The sequence below is a fragment of the Ictalurus punctatus genome, chromosome 27 (genome assembly GCF_001660625.3).
Source record: "Ictalurus punctatus breed USDA103 chromosome 27, Coco_2.0, whole genome shotgun sequence".
NCBI classification, from domain to species: domain Eukaryota; kingdom Metazoa; phylum Chordata; class Actinopteri; order Siluriformes; family Ictaluridae; genus Ictalurus; species Ictalurus punctatus.
The window spans coordinates 6,509,466-6,530,676 of NC_030442.2; the positions used below are offsets into that span (position 1 = coordinate 6,509,466).

A 21,211-nucleotide genomic window follows, 5' to 3' on the forward strand; every position below is an offset into this window, starting at 1 on the left:
GCAGGATGAATATTGATATATGTCTTGGTCTATATGATCTTATGAATGATGATGATATGAATATGATATATGTCTTGGTCTATATGATCTTCTTAGATACAGCCAGATGCTTCAAAACTCTTTGGAAGGTGCTTCAAAGTGCAGGTGGACAAGGACCTGAAGTATACTTTGAAAACAAACCAAGACTTTTTAAGTTGAGGTTTTTGCTCTTGGCCAAGTCATTCACCTGACCTGAATCCAACTGAGCATGCATTTTACTTGCTGAAGCCAAAGAACAAGCAGGAACTGAAGTAAGCTGCAGTAAAGTCCTGGCATAGCATCACCAGGGAAGAAACCCAGTGTCTGGTGGTGTCTGTGGCTTCCAGACTTGAGGCAGACATTGACAGCAAAGGATTTGTAATAAAGTATTAATGACAATTTACTTCATGATTTTTTTTCAATTACTATTGGTATTTATAAAATATAAATGTACATGTGATAAAAAGCCTTCTGTATTTTCATAGAAAATTGTGACTATAAATCTGGAATAAAACTTCAGGTGGAGTGATGATACTTAAAAAATGAAAAGAAATTATTTGATAATACATTACTGACAAACTACACATCAGTTTACTCATGTTCACAATATTAAAAACGTGTAACTTTGGAGACATTAAAATAAAAGAAGAGGTTTATTTTGGCAAAACTTCAAGGCAATTGCATCCCAAATTTCAAAAGAGGTACACTGTTAAATGTAAATAAAAACAGAATACAATGATTTGCAAATCTCAAAAATCCATATGTTATTCACAATAGAACATAGAAAACATATCAAATGTTTAAACTTAGGAAATGTACCATTTTAAGGAAAAAAATAAGGTAATTTAGAATTTGATGGCTGCAACACATCTCAAAAAAGTTGGGACGGGCAACAAAAGGCTGCGAAATCTGTGAAAAACTGCATCTACAATTTGTGAACAATTTCAGAGTAATGTTCCTCAATCTAAAATTGTGAAGACTATGAATATATAATCATCTACAATACATAATATCATCAAAAGATTCTGAGAATCTGGAGAAATCTCTGTGCGCAAGGGACGAGGGTGCAATCAATATTGCATGCCTGTGATCTTCGGGCCCTCCGGCGGCACTGCTTTAAAAACAGACATGATTCTGTAATGGAAATCACTGCATGGGCTCAGAAACACCTCCAGAACTCATTGTCTGTGAACACAGTTCACCGTGCCATCCACAAATGCTGGTTAAAGCTCTATCATGCAAAGAAGAAGCCCTATGTGAACATGGTCCAGAAACACCATCATATTCTCTGGACCAAAGCTCATTTAAAATGGATGAGACAAAGTGGAAAACTGTTCTGTGGTCAGACGAATCGAAATGTGAATTTCTTTTTGGAAACCATGGACGCCGTGTCCTCTAAACTAAAGAGGACTAAAGGGGAGAGGGACCGTACGGCTTTTTTAAATTTTATTTTTTATCAGCGCTCAGTTCAAAAGCATCTCTGCATCTCTGATGGTATGGGGGTGCATTAGTGCCTATGGAATGGGCAGCTTGCACATCTGGAAAGGCACCATCAATGCTGAAAGGTATATACAGGTTTTAGAGCAACATATGCTTCCATCCAGATTCCATCCCATATTTACTTCTGAGGGACTCTGCCTCTCTAAGATGCTCTTTTTATACCCACTCATGTTACTGACCTGCTGTCAATTAACCTAATTAGTTGCAAAATGTTCCTCCAGCTGTTTCTTTTAAGTAACACTTACTTTTCCAGCCTTTTGTTGTCTCTGTCCCAACTTTTTTGAGATGTGTTACGGCCATCAAATTCAAAATTACCTTCTTTTTTCCTTAAAATGCTTTTCCTCAAAAAAAAAAAAAAATCCTCAGTTTAAACATTTGATGTTTTCTATGTTCTATTGTGAATAACATACAGGTTTATGAAATTTGCAAATCATTGCATTCTGTTTTTATTTGACATTTTACACAGCGTCCCAACTTTTTTGGAATTGGGGTTGTAATTTATCACTCAGTTCAATCCCTTGTACTTAAAAAAATTATCACCATGTTTTTCAGAAATGATCAGTTATAAAGATTACACATTAATGCAATAATCTGGACCTCTGTACTTATCTGAGAAGAATCTTCTAATCAGTTACTGTCTTAGTCTTTCTCAAGGACACCACGCTGTATTATCTCAGTCTATTAATTCCAACCACAGTGTGATCACAAGTACAATCCCCTGTAAGTCTCAGGAAATTGAGCGGCTATGGACTTTTTTCCGTAGCTAATTTTTATTCATATTTCGATGTATTTTGTTAAGTTATATATAAAACCAGATAATTAGATAATTAGCACATGAAGGGCATTTGAATTACAACACAAGCATTAATCAGGGCATAAGAGCATAATAAACATTAAAGACTGAAGAATGGATGGAAGTAAGTAGATTAACAGAACATGAACACATGGAAGTGGCAGATGCCATTAGTTAACTGTATTTTGCCTACATAGTCTAAATCATGTCTTATATTTACAGCTGAGAAAGAACTATGAATTTGAAATGCATTTTTGGCAATTAAGGTGCAAAAAATAATTCTTTAGAGTGATACCACAGGAAAATAAACATTTTTAGTTTTCTAAAAAGTCTTTTGTTGGATGGATAATTTTTGTTGCTGTAAAAGAGATGAAGAATTTTCAACATCTATGGCAGAAAATTTATTTTTAACTTACAATGGTAACTTTATAGAGTAAACCAGGATGAAAGACAATCCATTATTAGACACTTATAAAAAGTCTACACACCCCTGATAAAATGGCAGGTTTTTGTGAAGTTAAAGAATGACACCAAGATAAATCATGTCAGATCTTTTCTAATCTTTTATGTGCAATAGCAATATATACAAATAAAAGGAAAAAAACTATCAGAAACTTTTATGGGGGGAAAAAAAATTAGAAAATACATGTTGTATTTTACATAATACATTTTGAAGCATCTTTTGATTTTACTAAACCACTCAGTCTATTTGGGTAGAAGTCTATCAACGTGGGACATTTTGCAATATTTTGCCACTCTTTCTTGCAAAAACATTCTAGATCTGTCAAATTGTGAGGGCATCTCGTGTGCACACAGCATGCTTGAGGTCACCCCACAGATTTTTTTTTTTGTTGGATTCAGTTCTGGCTAGGTAATTCAAAAACATTGATCATATTTTGTTTAAGCCATTCCTTTGTTGATTTGAATCTATGCTTTGGGCAACGTTCATACTGAAAGGTGAACTTCCTTTTCATCTTCAGCTTACTAGCAGATACCTGAAAGTTTTGCACTAAAATCGGCTGATATTTGTAGCTATTCATGATACCCTCCAACTTGAAAAAATCTGCAGTCCTGGCTGAAGAAAAGCAGCCCTAAAGCATGATGCTGCCACCATCATGCTTCACCGTGGGTATGGTGTTCTTTTGTTGATGTATTCTTTTGCACCCAACATACCTTTTGGAATGATTTAATTATTGTACCTTTTGGAATTGGTCTCATCGGACTATAACACATTTTGCCACATGGTTTGGGTTGATTTAGTTGAGCTTGGATGTTTTTTGTGACAAAGGACTCCCATCTAGCCGCCCTACCCCATAGCCCAGACATGTGAAGAACAAGAGAGATTGTTGTCACATGCAGAGAGTAATCAGTGCTTGTCTGATATTCCCGAAGCTCCTTTAATTTTGCCGTAGGTCTCTTGGTAGCCTCCCTGGTGAGTTTTTGTCTTTTTTTGTTGTTGTAAATTTTAGAACAACGTCTTGTTCTTGTTTAATGTCACTTTCGTGCTCCATTTTCTACACTTGTTGACAATGGCCTTCACGGTATTCCATGGTATATATAATGTTTTGGAAATGTTTTTGCTCCCCACTCCAGAGCGATTCCTTGCTACAATAAGACTTTGCAGAGGCTTTGTCAGCTCCTTGCAGACCATGGCTTCAGCAGTCAGATGAAACCAAGAAGATATGAAGAAAATCCTACAGAAACAGCTGGTCTTTATTTGGGTTTAATCAGAATCATTTAATTGATGACAGCTGTATGATCATTACTTTTGAACATGAGATTGAATGTGATCGATTCATTCTGAACACAGTCTCATCCCCAATTATAAAAGTGTGCGCACACTTATGCAATCATGTTATTGTAACATCTTCTTTCTCCTATTTTTCCTTCACATGTTTCTGATTGTTTTTCACTTAATTTTTATACGTTGTAACTTCACACTGAGGTTGGAAACCGTTCTGACATGGTTTATCTTGGTTTAATTTTTTTCCATCACAAAAACTTGCCATTTTAACAGGGGTGTTTAGACTTTTTATATCCACTGTAGCATGTCTAATCATGCTTAGGTCTTGTGTAGTGCTTACTCGATTTATTTTTTTAATTATCCTATTCTTTATTAGGGACATCACTTTCAGTGTCAAATCAGGAATAGAAGTCTAATCCATTCCTCTCGCTTTCATCACATGACAGATTGGGATGCTGTTGAGAGTCAGGATTGAACATGGCACTGCTCTGTTTTGGCATCATGATAAAAGTAGGAGACACTGGGCTGCTCAGATGGCATGCTTGGTTGAGATTTTCCTGTGGCTTCCAGCCCAGAGACAGGTGTGAGTCATGAGGACTCAACAAGACATCGACCTTGCCCATCAAACTGTCCTGCAAATGCTGGTTTTCTCTTGCAGCAGCTTCCCATACCACCTCCAGTTCATTCTCCACCTCTCTGTCAGTGAGAGAGAGAGAAACAGAGAGAAAAATAAAGAAATGTACATACAAGTCTCTCTTACATCTAAATCCCCCAGAAGCACAGACCGGTAAAGATTTTTATTTAGCTTTTTAATCACACGTAATTAAGCCTCAATTGACTATGATGAAGAACACTTATGCCAGACACCCAAACACTTTACTATAAAGACAATCTAAGTACAGAAGATAGCAAACACATACATGTAAACAATGACGTACACACCAAATTCTAAGCCATGGGTTTAAATGTGCAGGGAGAGGTGATGATGCAAAAGACACAAGGAGGACAAAGACAGGTAAAAGAGTAGGAGATGGAAGATGTAAAACCTCTGCAAGCCACAGCTGGGTTACAATACCCATCATTATCTGTAAATGAGGCAAAGCATGGACGTCATCTCGGAGAAACAAGGGGAAGAGTGTGAAATAAACCTTCCAACTACTGACTCTTGCATCATAATGACCATATACTCCAGACTTATACACAATCATCAGTGATGATTAAATCCCACAGGAATGAGTTATTGTGAGAAGGTATGATTATTGTGAATGACCGCCATACCGATAGAAAGGAAACATGGAAAGAAAAGAATGGAAGTAAAAGAAGAGGGGAAAAAACCAAGGAAAGGTAAGTTAAAGGTAAAAGTTAAGCAGGTAAATCCACATTCCCAAATTTCAGGGCCAGATGTACATTACTATGCAAAACTCCCAGGCACATGTAAAGAAATACTCTAAAGCAAAGATGCCTTAAAAATAATGAAACAAAAAAAAAAAATCCATTAAAAACTTCTATAAAGAGCAGTACACAGCACTAAATTAAACAGTCAATATCTGTGTGACAAACCTTTGTCATTAAAAATGCATCAGCACAGTTTGTCTGGAGACTTTGTCACAATTGCTTCTGTTTTTGCAGGTAATCCCAGCATTTTTGTCTGAAAAGTGGTCCATTATGTATGCACATAATACATTTACTGACATACAAATGTTTTTTGTAACATTTAAATTTTGTTGGAAAAAGTAACGTTTGGGAATCCATTTCTTTACTGATGTGATAATGCATAAGTCAAAAATAAACATCTAAGACATAATTAGTAATAATAATAAAAAAAAATTAGGGTATATCCGTCTATGGCAAGGAGTCCAAAAGAGCTAAATTGACCGTGCACTCAGGGAGGGCTCTCTCTGCCCTGTTAGTCACAGCAACACTAGCCAGTCATGGGGGTCTGTGAGCTTCTGCATGCAGAAGAGGAGGGTAGCATTTTCCTCTGTGTGTGTTATGCTGCCCTGGGATGCAGCATGAGCAGCAGTTCAAAAAAATGCAGTTGGATACCTTCACATATCTCAGAGGAGGCAAGTGTTAGGGGCGGCTGTGACTCAGGTGGTTGAACGGTGGTTGAACCCTAATCGTAGGGTTGGCGGTTGGATTCCCGGCCCACATGACTCCACATGCCAAAGTGTCCCGTAATTGCTCCTAATGGCAAGCTAGTGCCTTGCATCTGCTACCATTGGTGTGTGTGTGTGTGAGTGTGTGAATGGGTGAATGAGAACCACTATAAAGCGCTTTGTAGAACCGCTAAGGTTAAAAAAGTGCTATATAAGTACAGATCATTTACCATTTACCATGTTAGCCTTCACCTGATGCAGACCAAATACAGTCCAACACCCAGGTATCACCATTCCTGTGATCAAGCAGGGTGGTGGTAGCATAATGCTCTAGGGTTGCTTTTTAGCAGGAGGAACTGGAAAGTCTGTTGCCAGCCCAGGCAGCATGGATGGAGTCAAATATAAGCAAATTGTTGAGGAAAACCACCTGTTAAAGTCAGCCAGACGTCTGCATTTACGGTGAAAATATATGTTCCACCAGGACAATGACCCAAAGCACAGGAATGGCTTGACAAAAAGAGGGTTTGTGTTTTGGAAAGGGCGAGTCAAAGCCCAATTGAAAATATGTGGCATGACCTGAAAATTGCTGTCCACCACTGTTCTCCATATGATTTGACAGTGTCAAAACCTACTAAATAACACATATACCTCTTACTGAGGTGCATAAGTCACTGTCAAAAGCTTTGGACTAATGAGGAAATGCAAGTTCAGTAACAAAAAATACATTTGTTATTTTTAAATGAATACACTTGTGACACGTAAATTGGTGTCTATGGCATTAATGGCATCATTTCTTTGATGCATGTGCTATATCCAGGTTTGCCAGTTCTCCAAGGTCCTAAAATGGCCTTGTATTATTACACGTCACCATTAATAGTGGGGTGCAAAAAGCTAAGTACATCAGGCTGAAAGTGATGGTTGTTGAATTTTGATGCCTTTTGCTTTGTACACTCTGTGGCTTTGGACCATCCTGTCCTCTTTTATGAGCCTCTGACTCTTCTAACCAATGTCATTGCTGATCACTAGACTGAAGAATCCTGCATTGATTTTATTTTTGTCACAGAACCAACTTTATTTCAGAAACAAAGGAAGACATGCGTGTGAACTCTGTTATTGTCATGCTTGCTGAATCAGCCTATAAGCTGTCATTATGACAGATCAATTAGCCGAGCCATCTGTTGAGCAGAGCAGAGCCCAAAGTGCAATCACCAAAGCATGCACACACACACACACACAAGAGGTCATTTATGAGTCATTATTGTTCCTGTGTGTGTATGTGTGTGTGTGCGTGTGTGTTGTTATTAATGCTCTGTAGATTGCACTCATAATTTATGACATTCTGTGAAAGCCAAACAGATGGTACTTGAAAGAAATGCAACAGAAGAGCTAGAATTGCTGCACTATTCACACACACAGAGTTCTTCACCGTTCTTCTGCAACATCACAAACACTGTGCATTAGACATAACATTCAGTGTTCTGCATGAATATTACGATAAGATCCAGACAACTGCAGATGCTCATAAACACACATACGAAGAAGCGTCATGTGTGTGTAAAGTGCAGTAAGCTTTGCGTGTGAGCATAAACGAGCAGTAATTTCAGCTCACTGACCCATGTCTGTTACTGTTCCTGTTGTTTTTACCACAGGTAACCAATATTAAATACTTAAATGCACTCAATCAGTTACTCAATCATTAAATAATTGATGACTATCAATTAATCAACACCAACCAGTAAAGTGCTCAAAAAGATTATTTGTTTGTTTGTCTGTCCGTTCATTTGTCTATTCATTCATTCATTCTTTACATGGAGAAAGAGATCACAAATTAGGCAGCATCTTAATCAGTCATTGAATATCTTGGTGATATAATATTTAATGGATTTTATGGATTTATAAACGACACTTAAAGTGAGTTGTAAGCATAGCAGACAAGCGCTCTTCAAACTGTATGTATGTTGCTTTAAAAAAAAAGTACAAATACGAGGAAGAAAAACAATGGTATTAATTACATGGCATTTGGCATAAATAGCCTACATCATGTACACGTTATGATTTTATGACCTATTTCCATTTGTTGTGGCTCATGCAGATTATTCTATGAACGACTTCTCTTTACCAGTGTTCCATTTCTGTGAGTTTTCCATGAATAAATCCCCCAGTTGCAGCAATGCCCGTGACAGTATTGGGTTTTCCCTGCCTTGAACAGTTGATCATTCATTCAAGGTTAAAGTTGGATGGTTGTTTTCTTCTGTGTGATTTAGTGGTATTACTCAGACCTGCACGTGCCTGGACCACACCACTCACCAGATTTAGTAACTTATCATACATTAAACAACATTTTGATTTTGCTTTGATCATGTCATTGGCAGTTTACATTTCGTTGGACGCAAATACTCCTTTCTGTTAAAGACTTAAATGGGGGTTAAATTGCTAGATGCATATTCCACTACCTTTTTGTCCATAGGATTCTTTAAGAAGTTGCAATTAAACTACATTCAAAAGGAGTCAGTTCTGGAATTATTACATATTACTATGGTACCACTTATGAGCCATATGAGGATTTGTAGTCTAAAACATATACTCATCTGCCACTTCAACAGAAATACCTATATACCTGCTCATTCATGGAATTTTCCAATCAGCCATTAATGTGGCAGCAACATAATAAAACAACATGCAGATATAAGTCAAGTGCTTGATTTAATGTTCACAATAAACATCAGTGACTTTGACATAATTGTTGGTGCCAGATGGGCTGGTTTGAGTGTTTCAGAAACTGCTGATCTCCTTGATTCTCAAAGACAACAGTGTTTACACTGAATGGTGCAAAAAAACAAACAAAAAAAAACATCCAGTGTAGAAGTTCTGTGCGCAAAAATGCCTTGTTGATGAGAAAGGTCAGCAGGAATGACCACATTGGTTAGAGCTCACAGGAAGACTACAGTAACTCAATACAATAACCACTCTGTACCACCGTGATGAGCAAAAAAGCATCTTAGAACACTCCAACACAAATTTGAGACAGATGGGCTACAACAGCCGAAGACCACATCAGGTTCCACTTCTGTCAGGACAGGAATCTGAGGATACAGTGGGCACAGGTTCATGACAATGAACTGCTGAAGAATGGAAGAACATCACCTGGTCTTTTTCCAACTTTCAACTGTACAGTTGAAGCCACATGACACAATGAGTGTACATCACATATAGTAGAAATACAAGTACATGCTTACAAGACCATGGGGGAAATCTAAAACTAGAGATCTAAATTAGTGAACTAGTAAAAATACATATTTCCCTGAAAGTGTGTGTATTTTCTATAAACATTATTGAATCTAACACAAACACTTAGTGCCATGTGAAAAAATAAGTACACACCATGGAAATTGTTGGCTTTTTTTGACATATTTGGACAAGCAAACATTTGAACATCTTTGAAACAGTGCCTATTAATAAAGTTGATATACTTGAACAAAACTACAAGGAAAGCTAGCTTTTGCAATTATTTATTAAACATAAATATAAATAGATGTGAATATTATGGATATTCTTCTGTGGAAAAAGTACACCCTTAGCCTCAGAAGCTAGTATTGCACCCTTTAGCAGAAATAACTTCTTGTAGGCGTTTTGCGAAATTGTCCACCAGTCTCTGACATTGGCTTGCTGTTGTTGTCTACTCTTCCATGCAATATTCTTTCAGTTGCAATCTTTTGAGAGTTTTCTTGCATGTACTGCCTGTTTCAACCCTAAGCAGGTTCTAATCAGTGGCACCCAATCTTGAACACCTGATTCTAATTTTATGGATTTGAATATGTGATTAATGTAGGGGTGTACTTACTTTTTCCATGTGACTGATCTGTTTTTTGTCCATTTAAATTGTGAAAATTATTTGATAGTGTATCAACTTTATTAATAGGCACTGTTTCAAAGAGGATCAAACGTTTGCTTGTGCAAATATGTAAAAAAAAAAAAAAACAAACAAAAAAAAAAAACCATGGGGTGTAATTATTTTTTCACATTTTACAGAAACAATACATTTTGGGACATTTAGTGAACATGATGCCATAAATTATCATCACTCATAGTTTGTAAATATCTAATTGGATCATTAAGTAACGTAATGTATCATATATTTCAGGACTTTAACTGTAAGTACGATTTAATAAATGAATTGCTTTTACATTTTTATCCTGTGAAGGTATCAGGTTGTGATTCAGTGACAGTATCTGTAATGAAATTCCGAGCTAATTTTAGATTTAGAAGAGGTTAGATAACCTATTCCTTCAACAGGCAAGGTCCATAGGTATTATGTTTTGAGCCAAAGGAAGTAAGCGCGAACATCACGGAAAGGCCTGTTGAACACATTAAGTCTCATCTAAGGAGACTGTTTAGATGTACCCATGCAGGTGCAGAGTGGGCTAAATCTCAAACAGCTGGAGCACACAGACTGCCCTAAATCCTAGAGGCTGGTGTCAAGAAGGAAAATGAATAAAAATGGCACTATTCAAAAGGGAAAATTGAAGAAAATTGAAGAAAATTCTCAGTCCTGGCATAGCTGCAACAATATATTCTTTCTGTCATTCCAGATTACCCAGAGGTGAAAACACCACTGGAGCAAACGTCTTCCCTTGCACACTCTAGCTGAGAAAAATACCAAGTTTAGTCATCAATGTAAAACCTGTGCATAACCCAGGAAATGGGCTCTCTGCCTAAAGTCCCTCACAGACAATTTGTGGCTACTTCTCTGAGAAGAGACAGGATAGCCATACCACCTAATCATTAGTAACCAAGCTCACCATTTAGTAATGCTCAGGAGCTTTCCTTAAAAAGTTCAAGTGAATAACCAGGAGTGGGAACAGGATGACTAAACCCAAAACAGTCTTATGACCAAAAGAGAATAAGAATTATGAACCATTTAAAATATAAATTTGGGGGTGCACTGGTATGTCCCCTGCAGCAGCAGTGTCCAATTCGCTTAGTGGTTATAAAACCCCAGCAACTTAACCAGCTGTTTGCAGGTTGTGGAGTGGGTGGCTATGGACTACTTCATATGCATGCTCCTCAACAAAGTGCCCAATCAACCGAGTACACAGAAGCCACTCAAGTGAGAACAAAAAAGCAGATGATGCAGTAATTGTACACGGGCTGCTGGTCATATGGGGATAAAAGTGATAATTTCCATTGGTCTACATTTCACACTAAGGTAATTTAGCCAATAAACCACAACTGATCACACAGGGCAGGATGGCATCATAGGTTGATAAAAGCTGAACTGTTTGAATTTTGAGGACTCATCACAAGGATACAGTGAATCTGGAAAGTATTCACAGCGCTTCACTTTTTCCACATTTTGTTCTGTTACAGCCTTATTCCAAAATGGATAAAATTAATTATTTTCCTCAAAATCCTACAAACAATACTCCATAATGACAACATGAAAGAAGTTTGTTTGGAATCTTCGCAAATTTATTACAAATAAAAAACAAAAAAGCACATGTACATAAATATTCACAGCCTTTGCCATGACACTCCAAATTGAGCTCAGGTGCATCCTGTTTCCACTGATCATCCTTGAGATGTTTCTACAACTTGATTGGAGTCCATCTGTGGTAAATTCAGTTGATTGGACATGATTTGGAAAGGCACACACCAGTCTATATAAGGTCCCACAGTTAACAATGCATGTCAGAGCACAAACCAAGCCATGAAGTCCAAGGAACTGTCTGTAGACCTCAGAGACAGGATTGCATCGAGGCACAGATCTGGGGAAGGGTACAGAAAAATTTCTGCAGCACCGAGGGTCCCAATGAGCACAGTGGCCTCCATCATCTGTAAATGGAAGAAGTTCGGAACCAGCAGGACTCTTCCTAGAGCTGACCGCCCGGCCAAACTGAGCGATTGGGGGAGAAGGGCCTTAGTCAGGGAGATGACCAAAAACCCGATGGTCACTCTGACAGAGCTCCAGCGTGTCTCTGTGGAGAGAGGAGAACATTCCAGAAGAACAACCATCTCTGCAGCACTCCACCAATCAGGCCTGAATGGTACAGTGGTCAGACGGAAGCCAATCCTCAGTAAAAGGCACATGACAGCCCACCTGGAGTTTGCCAAAAGGCACCTGAAGGACTCTCAGGCCAAGACCAAGACAAAGATTGAACTCTTTGGCCTGAATGGCAAGCGTCATGTCTGGAGGAAACCAAGCACCAGTCATCATCTGGCCAATACCATCCCTACAGTGAAGCATGGTGGAGGCAGCATCATGCTGTGGGGATGTTTTTCAGCGGCAGGAACTGGGAGACTAGTCAGGATGAGGAAAAGATGAATGCAGCAATGTACAGAGACATCCTTGATGAAAACCTGCTCCAGAGTGCTCTGGACCTCAGACTGGGGCGAAGGTTCATCTTCCAACAGGACAACGACCCTAAGCATACAGCCAAGATAACAAAGGAGTGGCTACAGGACAACTCTGTGAATGTCCTTGAGTGGCCCAGCCAGAACCCAGACTTGAACCCGATTGAACATCTCTGGAGAGATCTGAAAATGGCTGTGCACCGACGCTCCCCATCCAACCTGATGGAGCTTGAGAGGTCCTGCAAAGAGAAATGGAAGAAACTGCCCAAAAATAGGTGTGCCAAGCTTGTAGCATCATACTCAAAAAGACTTGAGGCTGTAATTGGTGCCAAAGGTGCTTCAACAAAGTATTGAGCAAAGGCTGTGAATACTTATGTACATGTGCTTTTTTGTTTTTTATTTTTAATAAATTTGCAAAAATTTCAAACAAACTTCTTTCACGTTGTCATTATGGGGTGTTGTTTCCAGAATTTTGAGGAAAATAATAAATTTAATGCATTTTGGAACAAAATGTGGAAAAAGTGAAGCGCAGTGAATACTTTCCGGATGCACTGTACATCTCAACAACAAAAAGGCTCAGTGTAGTCAATATAGCTAAGTAGCATGGTGATGTCAATTGTGGGCAATATTTTACAGGCTAAATAGCAAGTGTAACTATGACAGCTGGAAACAAGATGTCCAGCAGTCCAACATATGTCCAGTGGTATCCAGACAGTAAAGTGTGACCCTTTACTCAAGCAATTATGTTTCCACTGCATCAAAATACAAGCTGTTCTATGGCTAGTACACTCATCCACATGCACAGACCAGAGCTTATTTATTACAGAAAAAACCACAGGAGTGCTAAATGAAGTGGAAATCAATGAGATTATAAGAGCTAACACACACACACACACACACACACACACACACACACACACACACACACACACACACACACAGAGAGGGAGAACTCTGAAGGGATGGTGCATCTTTGTTATTACATCTTACATTACATACCCATTACATCTGCGTTATTGCAATATTAAGATTCAGAGCATCACCAACAACTCATCTATTATTCATTTATTGTTTGTGCACACTTGATTTACTTAATCCTACACGAGATTTAAGAAAACCACAGAGAGGGTCAAACACTCCACACACTACTGTAGACAATAAAAAAAAAATGCAGCTTTAAGCAGATCTGAAATCAGACAGATTCTGCATGTCTATATTAAGCTTTTAGTGTAGAAAGAGAGGGAGAGAATATGAGACATAAAGAGATACAGGTGATGGGCTAATATGGTACCTGTGTGTTGATGAATCAATGCTAGCATTCCATTTGTTTCCAACAGGAAAAAAAAGTAAGGATAACTGATTTTTTACCCATTATCACAGCTAGCTTTCCTACTTTTAGTGACATATTCTAATCCTGTAACTAATAAAAATATAGTATTTTTCTTTAACAGCATGCATTTTATGCATTTATATATATATACAGTATCTCACAAAAGTGAGTACACCCCTCACATTTTTGTAAATATTTGATTATATCTTTGCATGTGACAACACTGAAGAAATGACACTTTGCTAAAATGTAAAGTAGTGAGTGTACAGCTTGTGTAACAGTGTAAATTTGCTGTCCCCTCAAAATAACTCACACACAGCCATTAATGTATAGTGTTCAGATGGTGTCAAGCGTGTGTGGCGGCAACCAGGTGAGGAGTACAAAGACAAGTGTGTCTTGCCTACAGTCAAGCATGGTGGTGGGAGTGTCATGGTCAGGGGCTGCATGAGTGCTGCCGACACTGGGGAGCTACAGTTCATTGAGGGAACCATGAATGCCAACATGTACTGTGACATACTGAAGCAGAGCATGATCCCCTCCCTTCATAGACTGGGCCGCAGGACAGTATTCCAGCATGATAACGACCCCAAACACACCTCCAAGATGACCACTGCCTTGATAAAGAAGCTGAGGGGAAAGGTGATGGGCTAAACCCTATTGAGCATCTGTGGGGCATCCTCAAACGGAAGGTGGAGGAGCACAAGGTCTCTAACATCCACCAGCTCCGTGATGTCGTCATGGAGGAGTGGAAGAGGACTCCAGTGGCAACCTGTGAAGCTCTGGTGAACTCCATGCCCAAGAGGGTTAAGGAAGTGCAGGAAAATAATGGTGGCCACACAAAATATTGACAATTTGGGCCCAAGTTGGACATTTTCACTTAGGGGTGTACTCACTTTTGTTGCCAGCGGTTTAGACATTAATGGCTGTGTGTTGAGTTATTTTGAGGGGACAGCAATTTTACACTGTTACACAAGCTGTACACTCACTACTTTACATTGTAGCAAAGTGTCATTTCTTCAGTGCTGTCACATGAAAAGATATAATCAAATATTTACAAAATTGTGAGGGGTGTACTCACTTTTGTGAGATACTGTATATAAAAAAAAGGGTTATACGTAATTATATGGGGTCACAACCTAGGCATCAATTTCAATTTGTTTTAAAATTACTGTCAGGTGAAGTGAATAACATTGATTATTTTATTACAGTGGCACCTGTCAAGGGGAGGGATATATTGGTAGCAGGAAAAAATGGGTATGCGTAAGGATCTGAGCATCTTTAACAAGAGACAAATTGTGATGGCTAGACGACTGGGTCAGAGAATATCCAAAACAGGTCTTGTGAGGTGTTAGTACCTACCAAAAGTGGTCCAAGGAATGACAACTGGCAAATTAGTGACAGGGTCATGGGCGCCCAAGGTTCATTGATGCACGTGGGGAGTGAAGGCTAGGCAGTCTGGTCCAAGCCCACAGAAGAGCTACTGTAGCACAAATTGCTGAAAAAGTTAATCCTGACTATGATAGAAAGGTGTCAGAATATGCAGTGCAACCTAGCTTGCTGTGTATGGGGCTGTGTAGCTGCAGACCAGTGCCCATGCTGACCCCTGCTGAAAGCGCCTACAGTGGGCACGTAAGTATCAGAATTGGACCGTGGAGCAATGGAAGAAGATGGCCTAGTGTGATGAAGCACGTTTTCTTTTTTTATCATGTGGATGGCCAGGGGTGTGTGCATCACTTACCTGGGGAAGAGATGGCACCAGGATGCACTGAGAGAAAAAAAGGCTAGCCGGCAGAGGCAGGGAAATGCTCCGAGCAATGTTTTGCTGGGAAACTTTGAGTCCTGGCTTTCATGTAGATGTTACTTTGACACCTACCACCCACGTACACCCCATCATGGCAACAGTATAGTCAAGTCAATCAAATTTATTTATAAAGCTCATTTAAAGACAACAGCAGTTGACCCAAAGTGCAATACAATTGCACAACAATACAATTCATCACATTAAATAACATTATAACACAAAGAAAAAACATTTTTTTAAGAGATGATTCGAAAATTGCTAAAGATGGGGCGGACCTCATGTGAAAATGGAGACTGTTCCAAAGTTTGGGACCAACCACAGAAAAGACTCGATCACCCTTTGTCTTAGTACGACAACGAGGGACAGATAAAAGAAGTTGACTACATGATCTCAATGCTCTAGTAGGAGAGTAAAGGTGAAGAATGTCAGTGATGTACTGTGGAGCAGAACCAGAAAGAACTTTGTATGCATAAATTAGAATTTTAAAATCAATTCTAAACTTGACAGGAAGCCAGTGAAGAGATGCTAGAATAAGCAAAATATGATCCCTCTTTTTGGTCCCTGTTTAAAAAAATCTAGCTGCTGCATTTTACACATGTATCGTAAATTGAGCTTTAAAAATGCCAAAGGTCTGAGCTTCCCTGAGTTCAGGAGGAAGAGAGTTCCAAAGTGAAGGAGCATAGACAGAAAAAGCCCTGTCACCCATAGATTTTAGGCAGGTTTGTGAAACAGTTAACAGATTACACTGTGAGGAGCGTAGTCTGCGATTTGGGGTGTAAGGGATTAATAGACTAGATAAGTACTGAGGAGCAAAGCCATGTAATGCCTTGTATGTCAACATCATGATCTTAAAATCGACACGGAACCTGAACGGGAGCCAGTGCAAGGACTCCAGAACAGGAGTAATATGTTCATATTTCCTGGTCCAGGTCAGGATCCTGGCGGCAGAGTTTTTAACGTATTGCAATTTGTTAATTGTGGATTTAGAAACTCCGGCTAAAACGGCGTTACAGTAATCCAGCCGAGTGACAACAAATGAGTTTATGAGCTTTTCAGCCACAGAGAAGTTTAGCATTGGGCGCAGTCTAGCTATATTTCTGAGGTGAAAAGAGGAAGCTTTAACAGTGCTCAACTCATGAGTGCATCAACTCATACAAAAGAATCAAATTTAAGACTGGTATCGAAAATTACTCCAAGGTTCCTCATTTTACTTTGGGTCTCTAGAACAGAGCCATCAACAAACAGGGAAAGTGGACCAGCTTTGAGAATTTGATGACGGGAACCTATAAGCATAACTTCGGTTTTCCCGCTGTTCAGGCACAGAAAGTTATTGTTCATCCATGTTTTTATCTCAGAAATACAGTCAGAAAGAAAACAAACATCAAGGTTTTCACCAGATTTTGAGTGAATGTAGATTTGGGTATCGTCAGCATAGAAGTGATAACGGAGGCCGAGCGATCGCAGCAGATGCCCAAGTGGAGATAGATAGATATTGAAAAGTAAAGGGCCTAAAACTGAACTCTGAGGAACACCAGTGAGCACAGAGCTAGTGTCAGACCTGTAGCCTCCCATAGAAATAAACTGGGAACGTTCAGTAAAATAGGATTTAAACCAGTTTAAAACTGTCCCAGACACACCAAAAACACTTTCAAGGCAGGTAAGTAAAAGACCATGATCCACAGTATCGAAAGCAGCTCTAAGATCATGAAGAATAAGAATGGATGTAGCGCCAGAATCAGAGGCCATCAACAAGTCATTGGTAACTTTGACAAACGCCGTTTCAGTGCTGTGAAGTTTACGAAAACCTGACTGAAGGGGTTCAAGGAGGTTATTAATTGTAAGATGATTACATAGTTGAGAGGCAACAACACGCTAAAGTATTTTTGCCAAAAATTGAAGATTTGAAATGGGACGAAAATTGCTAAAATCATCCACGGAAACATTTTCTTTCTTTGGTACAGGTGTAACAGCAGCAGTCTTTAGTACTGTGGGAATGACCCCAGTCTCCAGTGATTCATTTATAATGCTGAGGATAGTAGGGCACCAAACATCGAAGCACGATTTAAATAGGTTTGTGGGAATTGGATCTAGCAAGCAAGTGGTGAATTTCATGCTGGATACCTCCCTTGTGAGAGCCTCAGAATCAAACAGGGAGAAATGAGTGAACCAAGAAACAAGAGTGAACCCAGATGGACGAAGGAGTGAAGAGGCAGAGTCAGGTGTGACAGAAATTTCTTTGTGAACATTATCAATCTTAGAATTAAAAAACTGAAGAAAAGAACTACATAGCTGCTGAGAAACAGACAAATTGGCAACAGTATTAGTTTGAAGCAATCTGTTTATGGTTTGGAACAAGTGTCTGGGATTATTTTGATTGTTTACAATAGCCTGAGAGAAGTAAGATGATCTTTCAGTCTGCATTAGTGCTCGGTAATCACCCAGAAGATCCTTCCACGCTTGATAGCAGACATTCAGTCCAGTAAGGTGCCATTTGTGCTCCATTTTCCGACAACAGCATTTCTAGAGCGCAGATTGTCATTATACCAAGGAGCAGAGCGGTCGAATGTGACCTTACGCGACCTTAGGGGAGCAAAAGAATCTAGGTTAGTAGCAAGAGCAGAATTTAACTGCAGAACTTTCTCCTCCAGCGATGAGGGATGCAGATCGCTTAAGAAGGAAACAACAGAATTGGAGAAAGCTGTTTGATCAGTAGACTTCCACTTCCGGAAGGTTACTGTTTGGATGGTATAAGGCAGATTGAGGAAGGCCAACATACAAAGAATTACAGTAGTCCAACCGTGATGTAACAAGTGCATGAATCATGGTTTCTAGGTCTTTTCTATATAAAAACTGTTTTAACTTGGCAGTAGATCTTAAATGAAAAAAGCTTTCCTTAACAACAGCACTGACACATTTGTTAACAGACAAAGGACCTAACTGAGCCTCAAGAGCAGAAGAAACAGTAGGGGAGCCCAAAATAATGGCTTCAGTTTTTCTTTCATTGAACTGCAGACAATTGTTAGCCATCCAACATTTAATGTCCTCAAGACATTTAAAAAGGGACCCAAAAGGACTGATGTCATTTGCCCTAACTGGAAAATATAACAGGGTATCATCAGCATAGCAGTGAAAGGAAATATCATATTTCTGAACAATAGAACTCAGGGGAAGCAGATAAAGGGAAAACAACAAAGGATGGAGCCCTGAGGAACACCACACGATAACGGGGCTGATGAAGAAGACAAATTACCTATGTTTACTGCGAAAGTCCTATGTCTCAGATAAAACCACTGCAAAGCCAGGACCTTGATACCAACCACAGATTCTGAGTGATTTAAAAGAATATTATGATCAATAGTATCAAAGGCAGCGCTAAGATCCAATAAGACCAACACAGCACAAGTGCCAGAGTCGAGTGACATTAAAATATCATTAGTAACCTTTAACAGGGCAGATTCAGTGCTGCGGAAAGATCTAAAACCTGACTGGAACTTATCTAAAATATTTGAAAAATTCAAATGAGAATTGGGCAGCTGTGGCTCAGGTGGTAGAAAAACATAGGTGGTAGAGCAGGTTGTCCACTAATCGTAGGGTTGGCGGTTCGATTCCCGGCTCAAATGAGTCCACATGCCAAAGTGTCCTTTGAACCCCATGTTGCTCCCGATGGCAAACTAACGCCTTGCATGGCAGCTCTGCTACCATTGGTGTGTGTGTGTGAATGGGTGAATGAGACACAGTGTAAAACGCTTTGTAGAACTGCTCAGGTTAAAAAAGCGCTATACAAGTGCAGACCATTTACCATTTAATATAACTGTGCATAAACAACTTTTTCAGCAACTTCGAGATAACAGGCAATTCAGAAATAGGCATATAGTTGTTGTGTAAAGTTTTTTTTTTAAGCAAAGGCTGCACAATTGCATGTTTAAGGCTGGCTGGTACAACTCTGGTAGTTAAAGAGCTATTAATAATGGTTGCCACAACTGGACTGACAGTTTCAAAAACCTTGTTTAAAAGACGTGCAGGACGAACATCCATCATACAGCTTTAACACTTAATCTGTGAGATTAAATCAGAAAGCTGGGCTAAGGAGACTGGTCGACTGTTAGTTAAATACCTGAGCCGTGGTGAATCCTCAAAATAGAGGATCAAATCTTGAAGGCACAGTAGAAGAATAGATCACTTCAATTTTGTTGACTAAAAAAATTAAGAAATTCATCACAGGACTCAGGAGAGGGGTCAGGACCAACAACCTGAGAAGGATTTAGTACAGTAATCAATAGTATTAAAGGGTCATGAAACACTAAACTACATTCTCTGAGATTTTAACAGAGGTGTTAGTGTCACACATCATAAAAGACAATGTTAGCATGGGTTAATTTTAATTTGGTTAATTTATGTTAATTTAGATATTTTCTTCCCCCTATTTTCGTCTATCGGGTTTAAAATCTACATCGTGCCGACGTCACAGGCAGTGATGTGGTAATGTACTTTAGCAGAGGTTCTCAACCTTTTGCAACTAAAGCCCCCCCAAGCCTTCCCTATCATGTGGCACCCCCCTATATTGGAAGAGACCAGGTATAATGATTATCTACTCTACATAAAATCTATCTATCTATCTATCTATCTATCTATCTATCTCTCTCTCTCTCTCTCTCTCTCTCTCTCTCTCTCTCTCTATATATATATATATATATATATATATATATATATATATATATATATATATATATATATATATATATATATATATATATATATATATATACACACACACACACACACACACACATATATATATATATATATATATATAGAAATGACACTTTGCTACAATGTAAAGTAGTGAGTGTACGCTTTTAATGTTATGGCTGATCTGTATATTTTTAAATGTATTTTTACTGTATCAGGAAACAATGTTTTGGGGATGTTTTAACCCAGTGGTTCTCAACCAGGGACAGATCTGAAGGGGGGGGCAAATTGTTTTCAAGAAAAAAAAACACAGACAGGGCATCATTTGGGTACTCTGTATTTTATTGCTTTTCAAATAGAATGTGCATAAACGAAAAACCCAGAGTTCCCTCTCCCTCTGTATTTTCTTTTTGCTGGGGAGAGGTGGAACTTAGCCTGCCTTTTATCTTGCTGTCAGTGCAGACCAGTGTTGCCAACTTAACGACTTTATTTTGCAAAAAAAAAAGCGCCTAGCGACAAATCTAGCGTCTTTTTAGACAAATCTTAGCAAATTTCCAAATGGTGCTAGTACTGTCCTGCAAGCGCGAGGTCTTGCTTTCCTGCTGCACTCACACCTCTCTCTGCGTCTGCTCTGTCAGTGAGTGGCTGAGAGCCTGAGATCTAACAATGTCATGGATAACAAGACGCGCCTTTCATCCCAATTTACATCATTCATACGTGAATGTTTTGAGAACGCAAGACGAATGTAATGCAACATGTAAAATAGTACACGTCAGTACAGCCTAGTTCTCTTGTTCAAAGCAGTTATACTGTTCAGAAACATTTCTGATCATTCATGTTCCATACCTGTCCGTTATATAGATTTATAAAAGTCATGAAAGTTATT

General features: G+C 38.9%; 1 protein-coding gene across 5 annotated transcripts in view; it reads right to left on the reverse strand.

The window, feature by feature from the left end:
• Positions 1-2,699: 2,699 nt before the first annotated feature.
• cep89 (centrosomal protein 89) overlaps positions 2,700-21,211 on the reverse strand; it is a 116,296-nt gene continuing 97,784 nt past the window's right edge. For 2 of the 5 annotated variants that reach the window (XM_053676614.1, XM_053676618.1), the window contains one exon: positions 2,700-4,751. In XM_053676614.1, the coding sequence (XP_053532589.1) occupies positions 4,454-4,751 (298 nt within the window). In that variant the 3' untranslated portion in view covers positions 2,700-4,453. Of the gene's footprint in view, positions 4,752-7,619; positions 9,238-21,211 lie in introns of those variants that run through there. The other 3 variants (XM_053676615.1, XM_053676617.1, XM_053676616.1) reach the window with 3 other exon arrangements.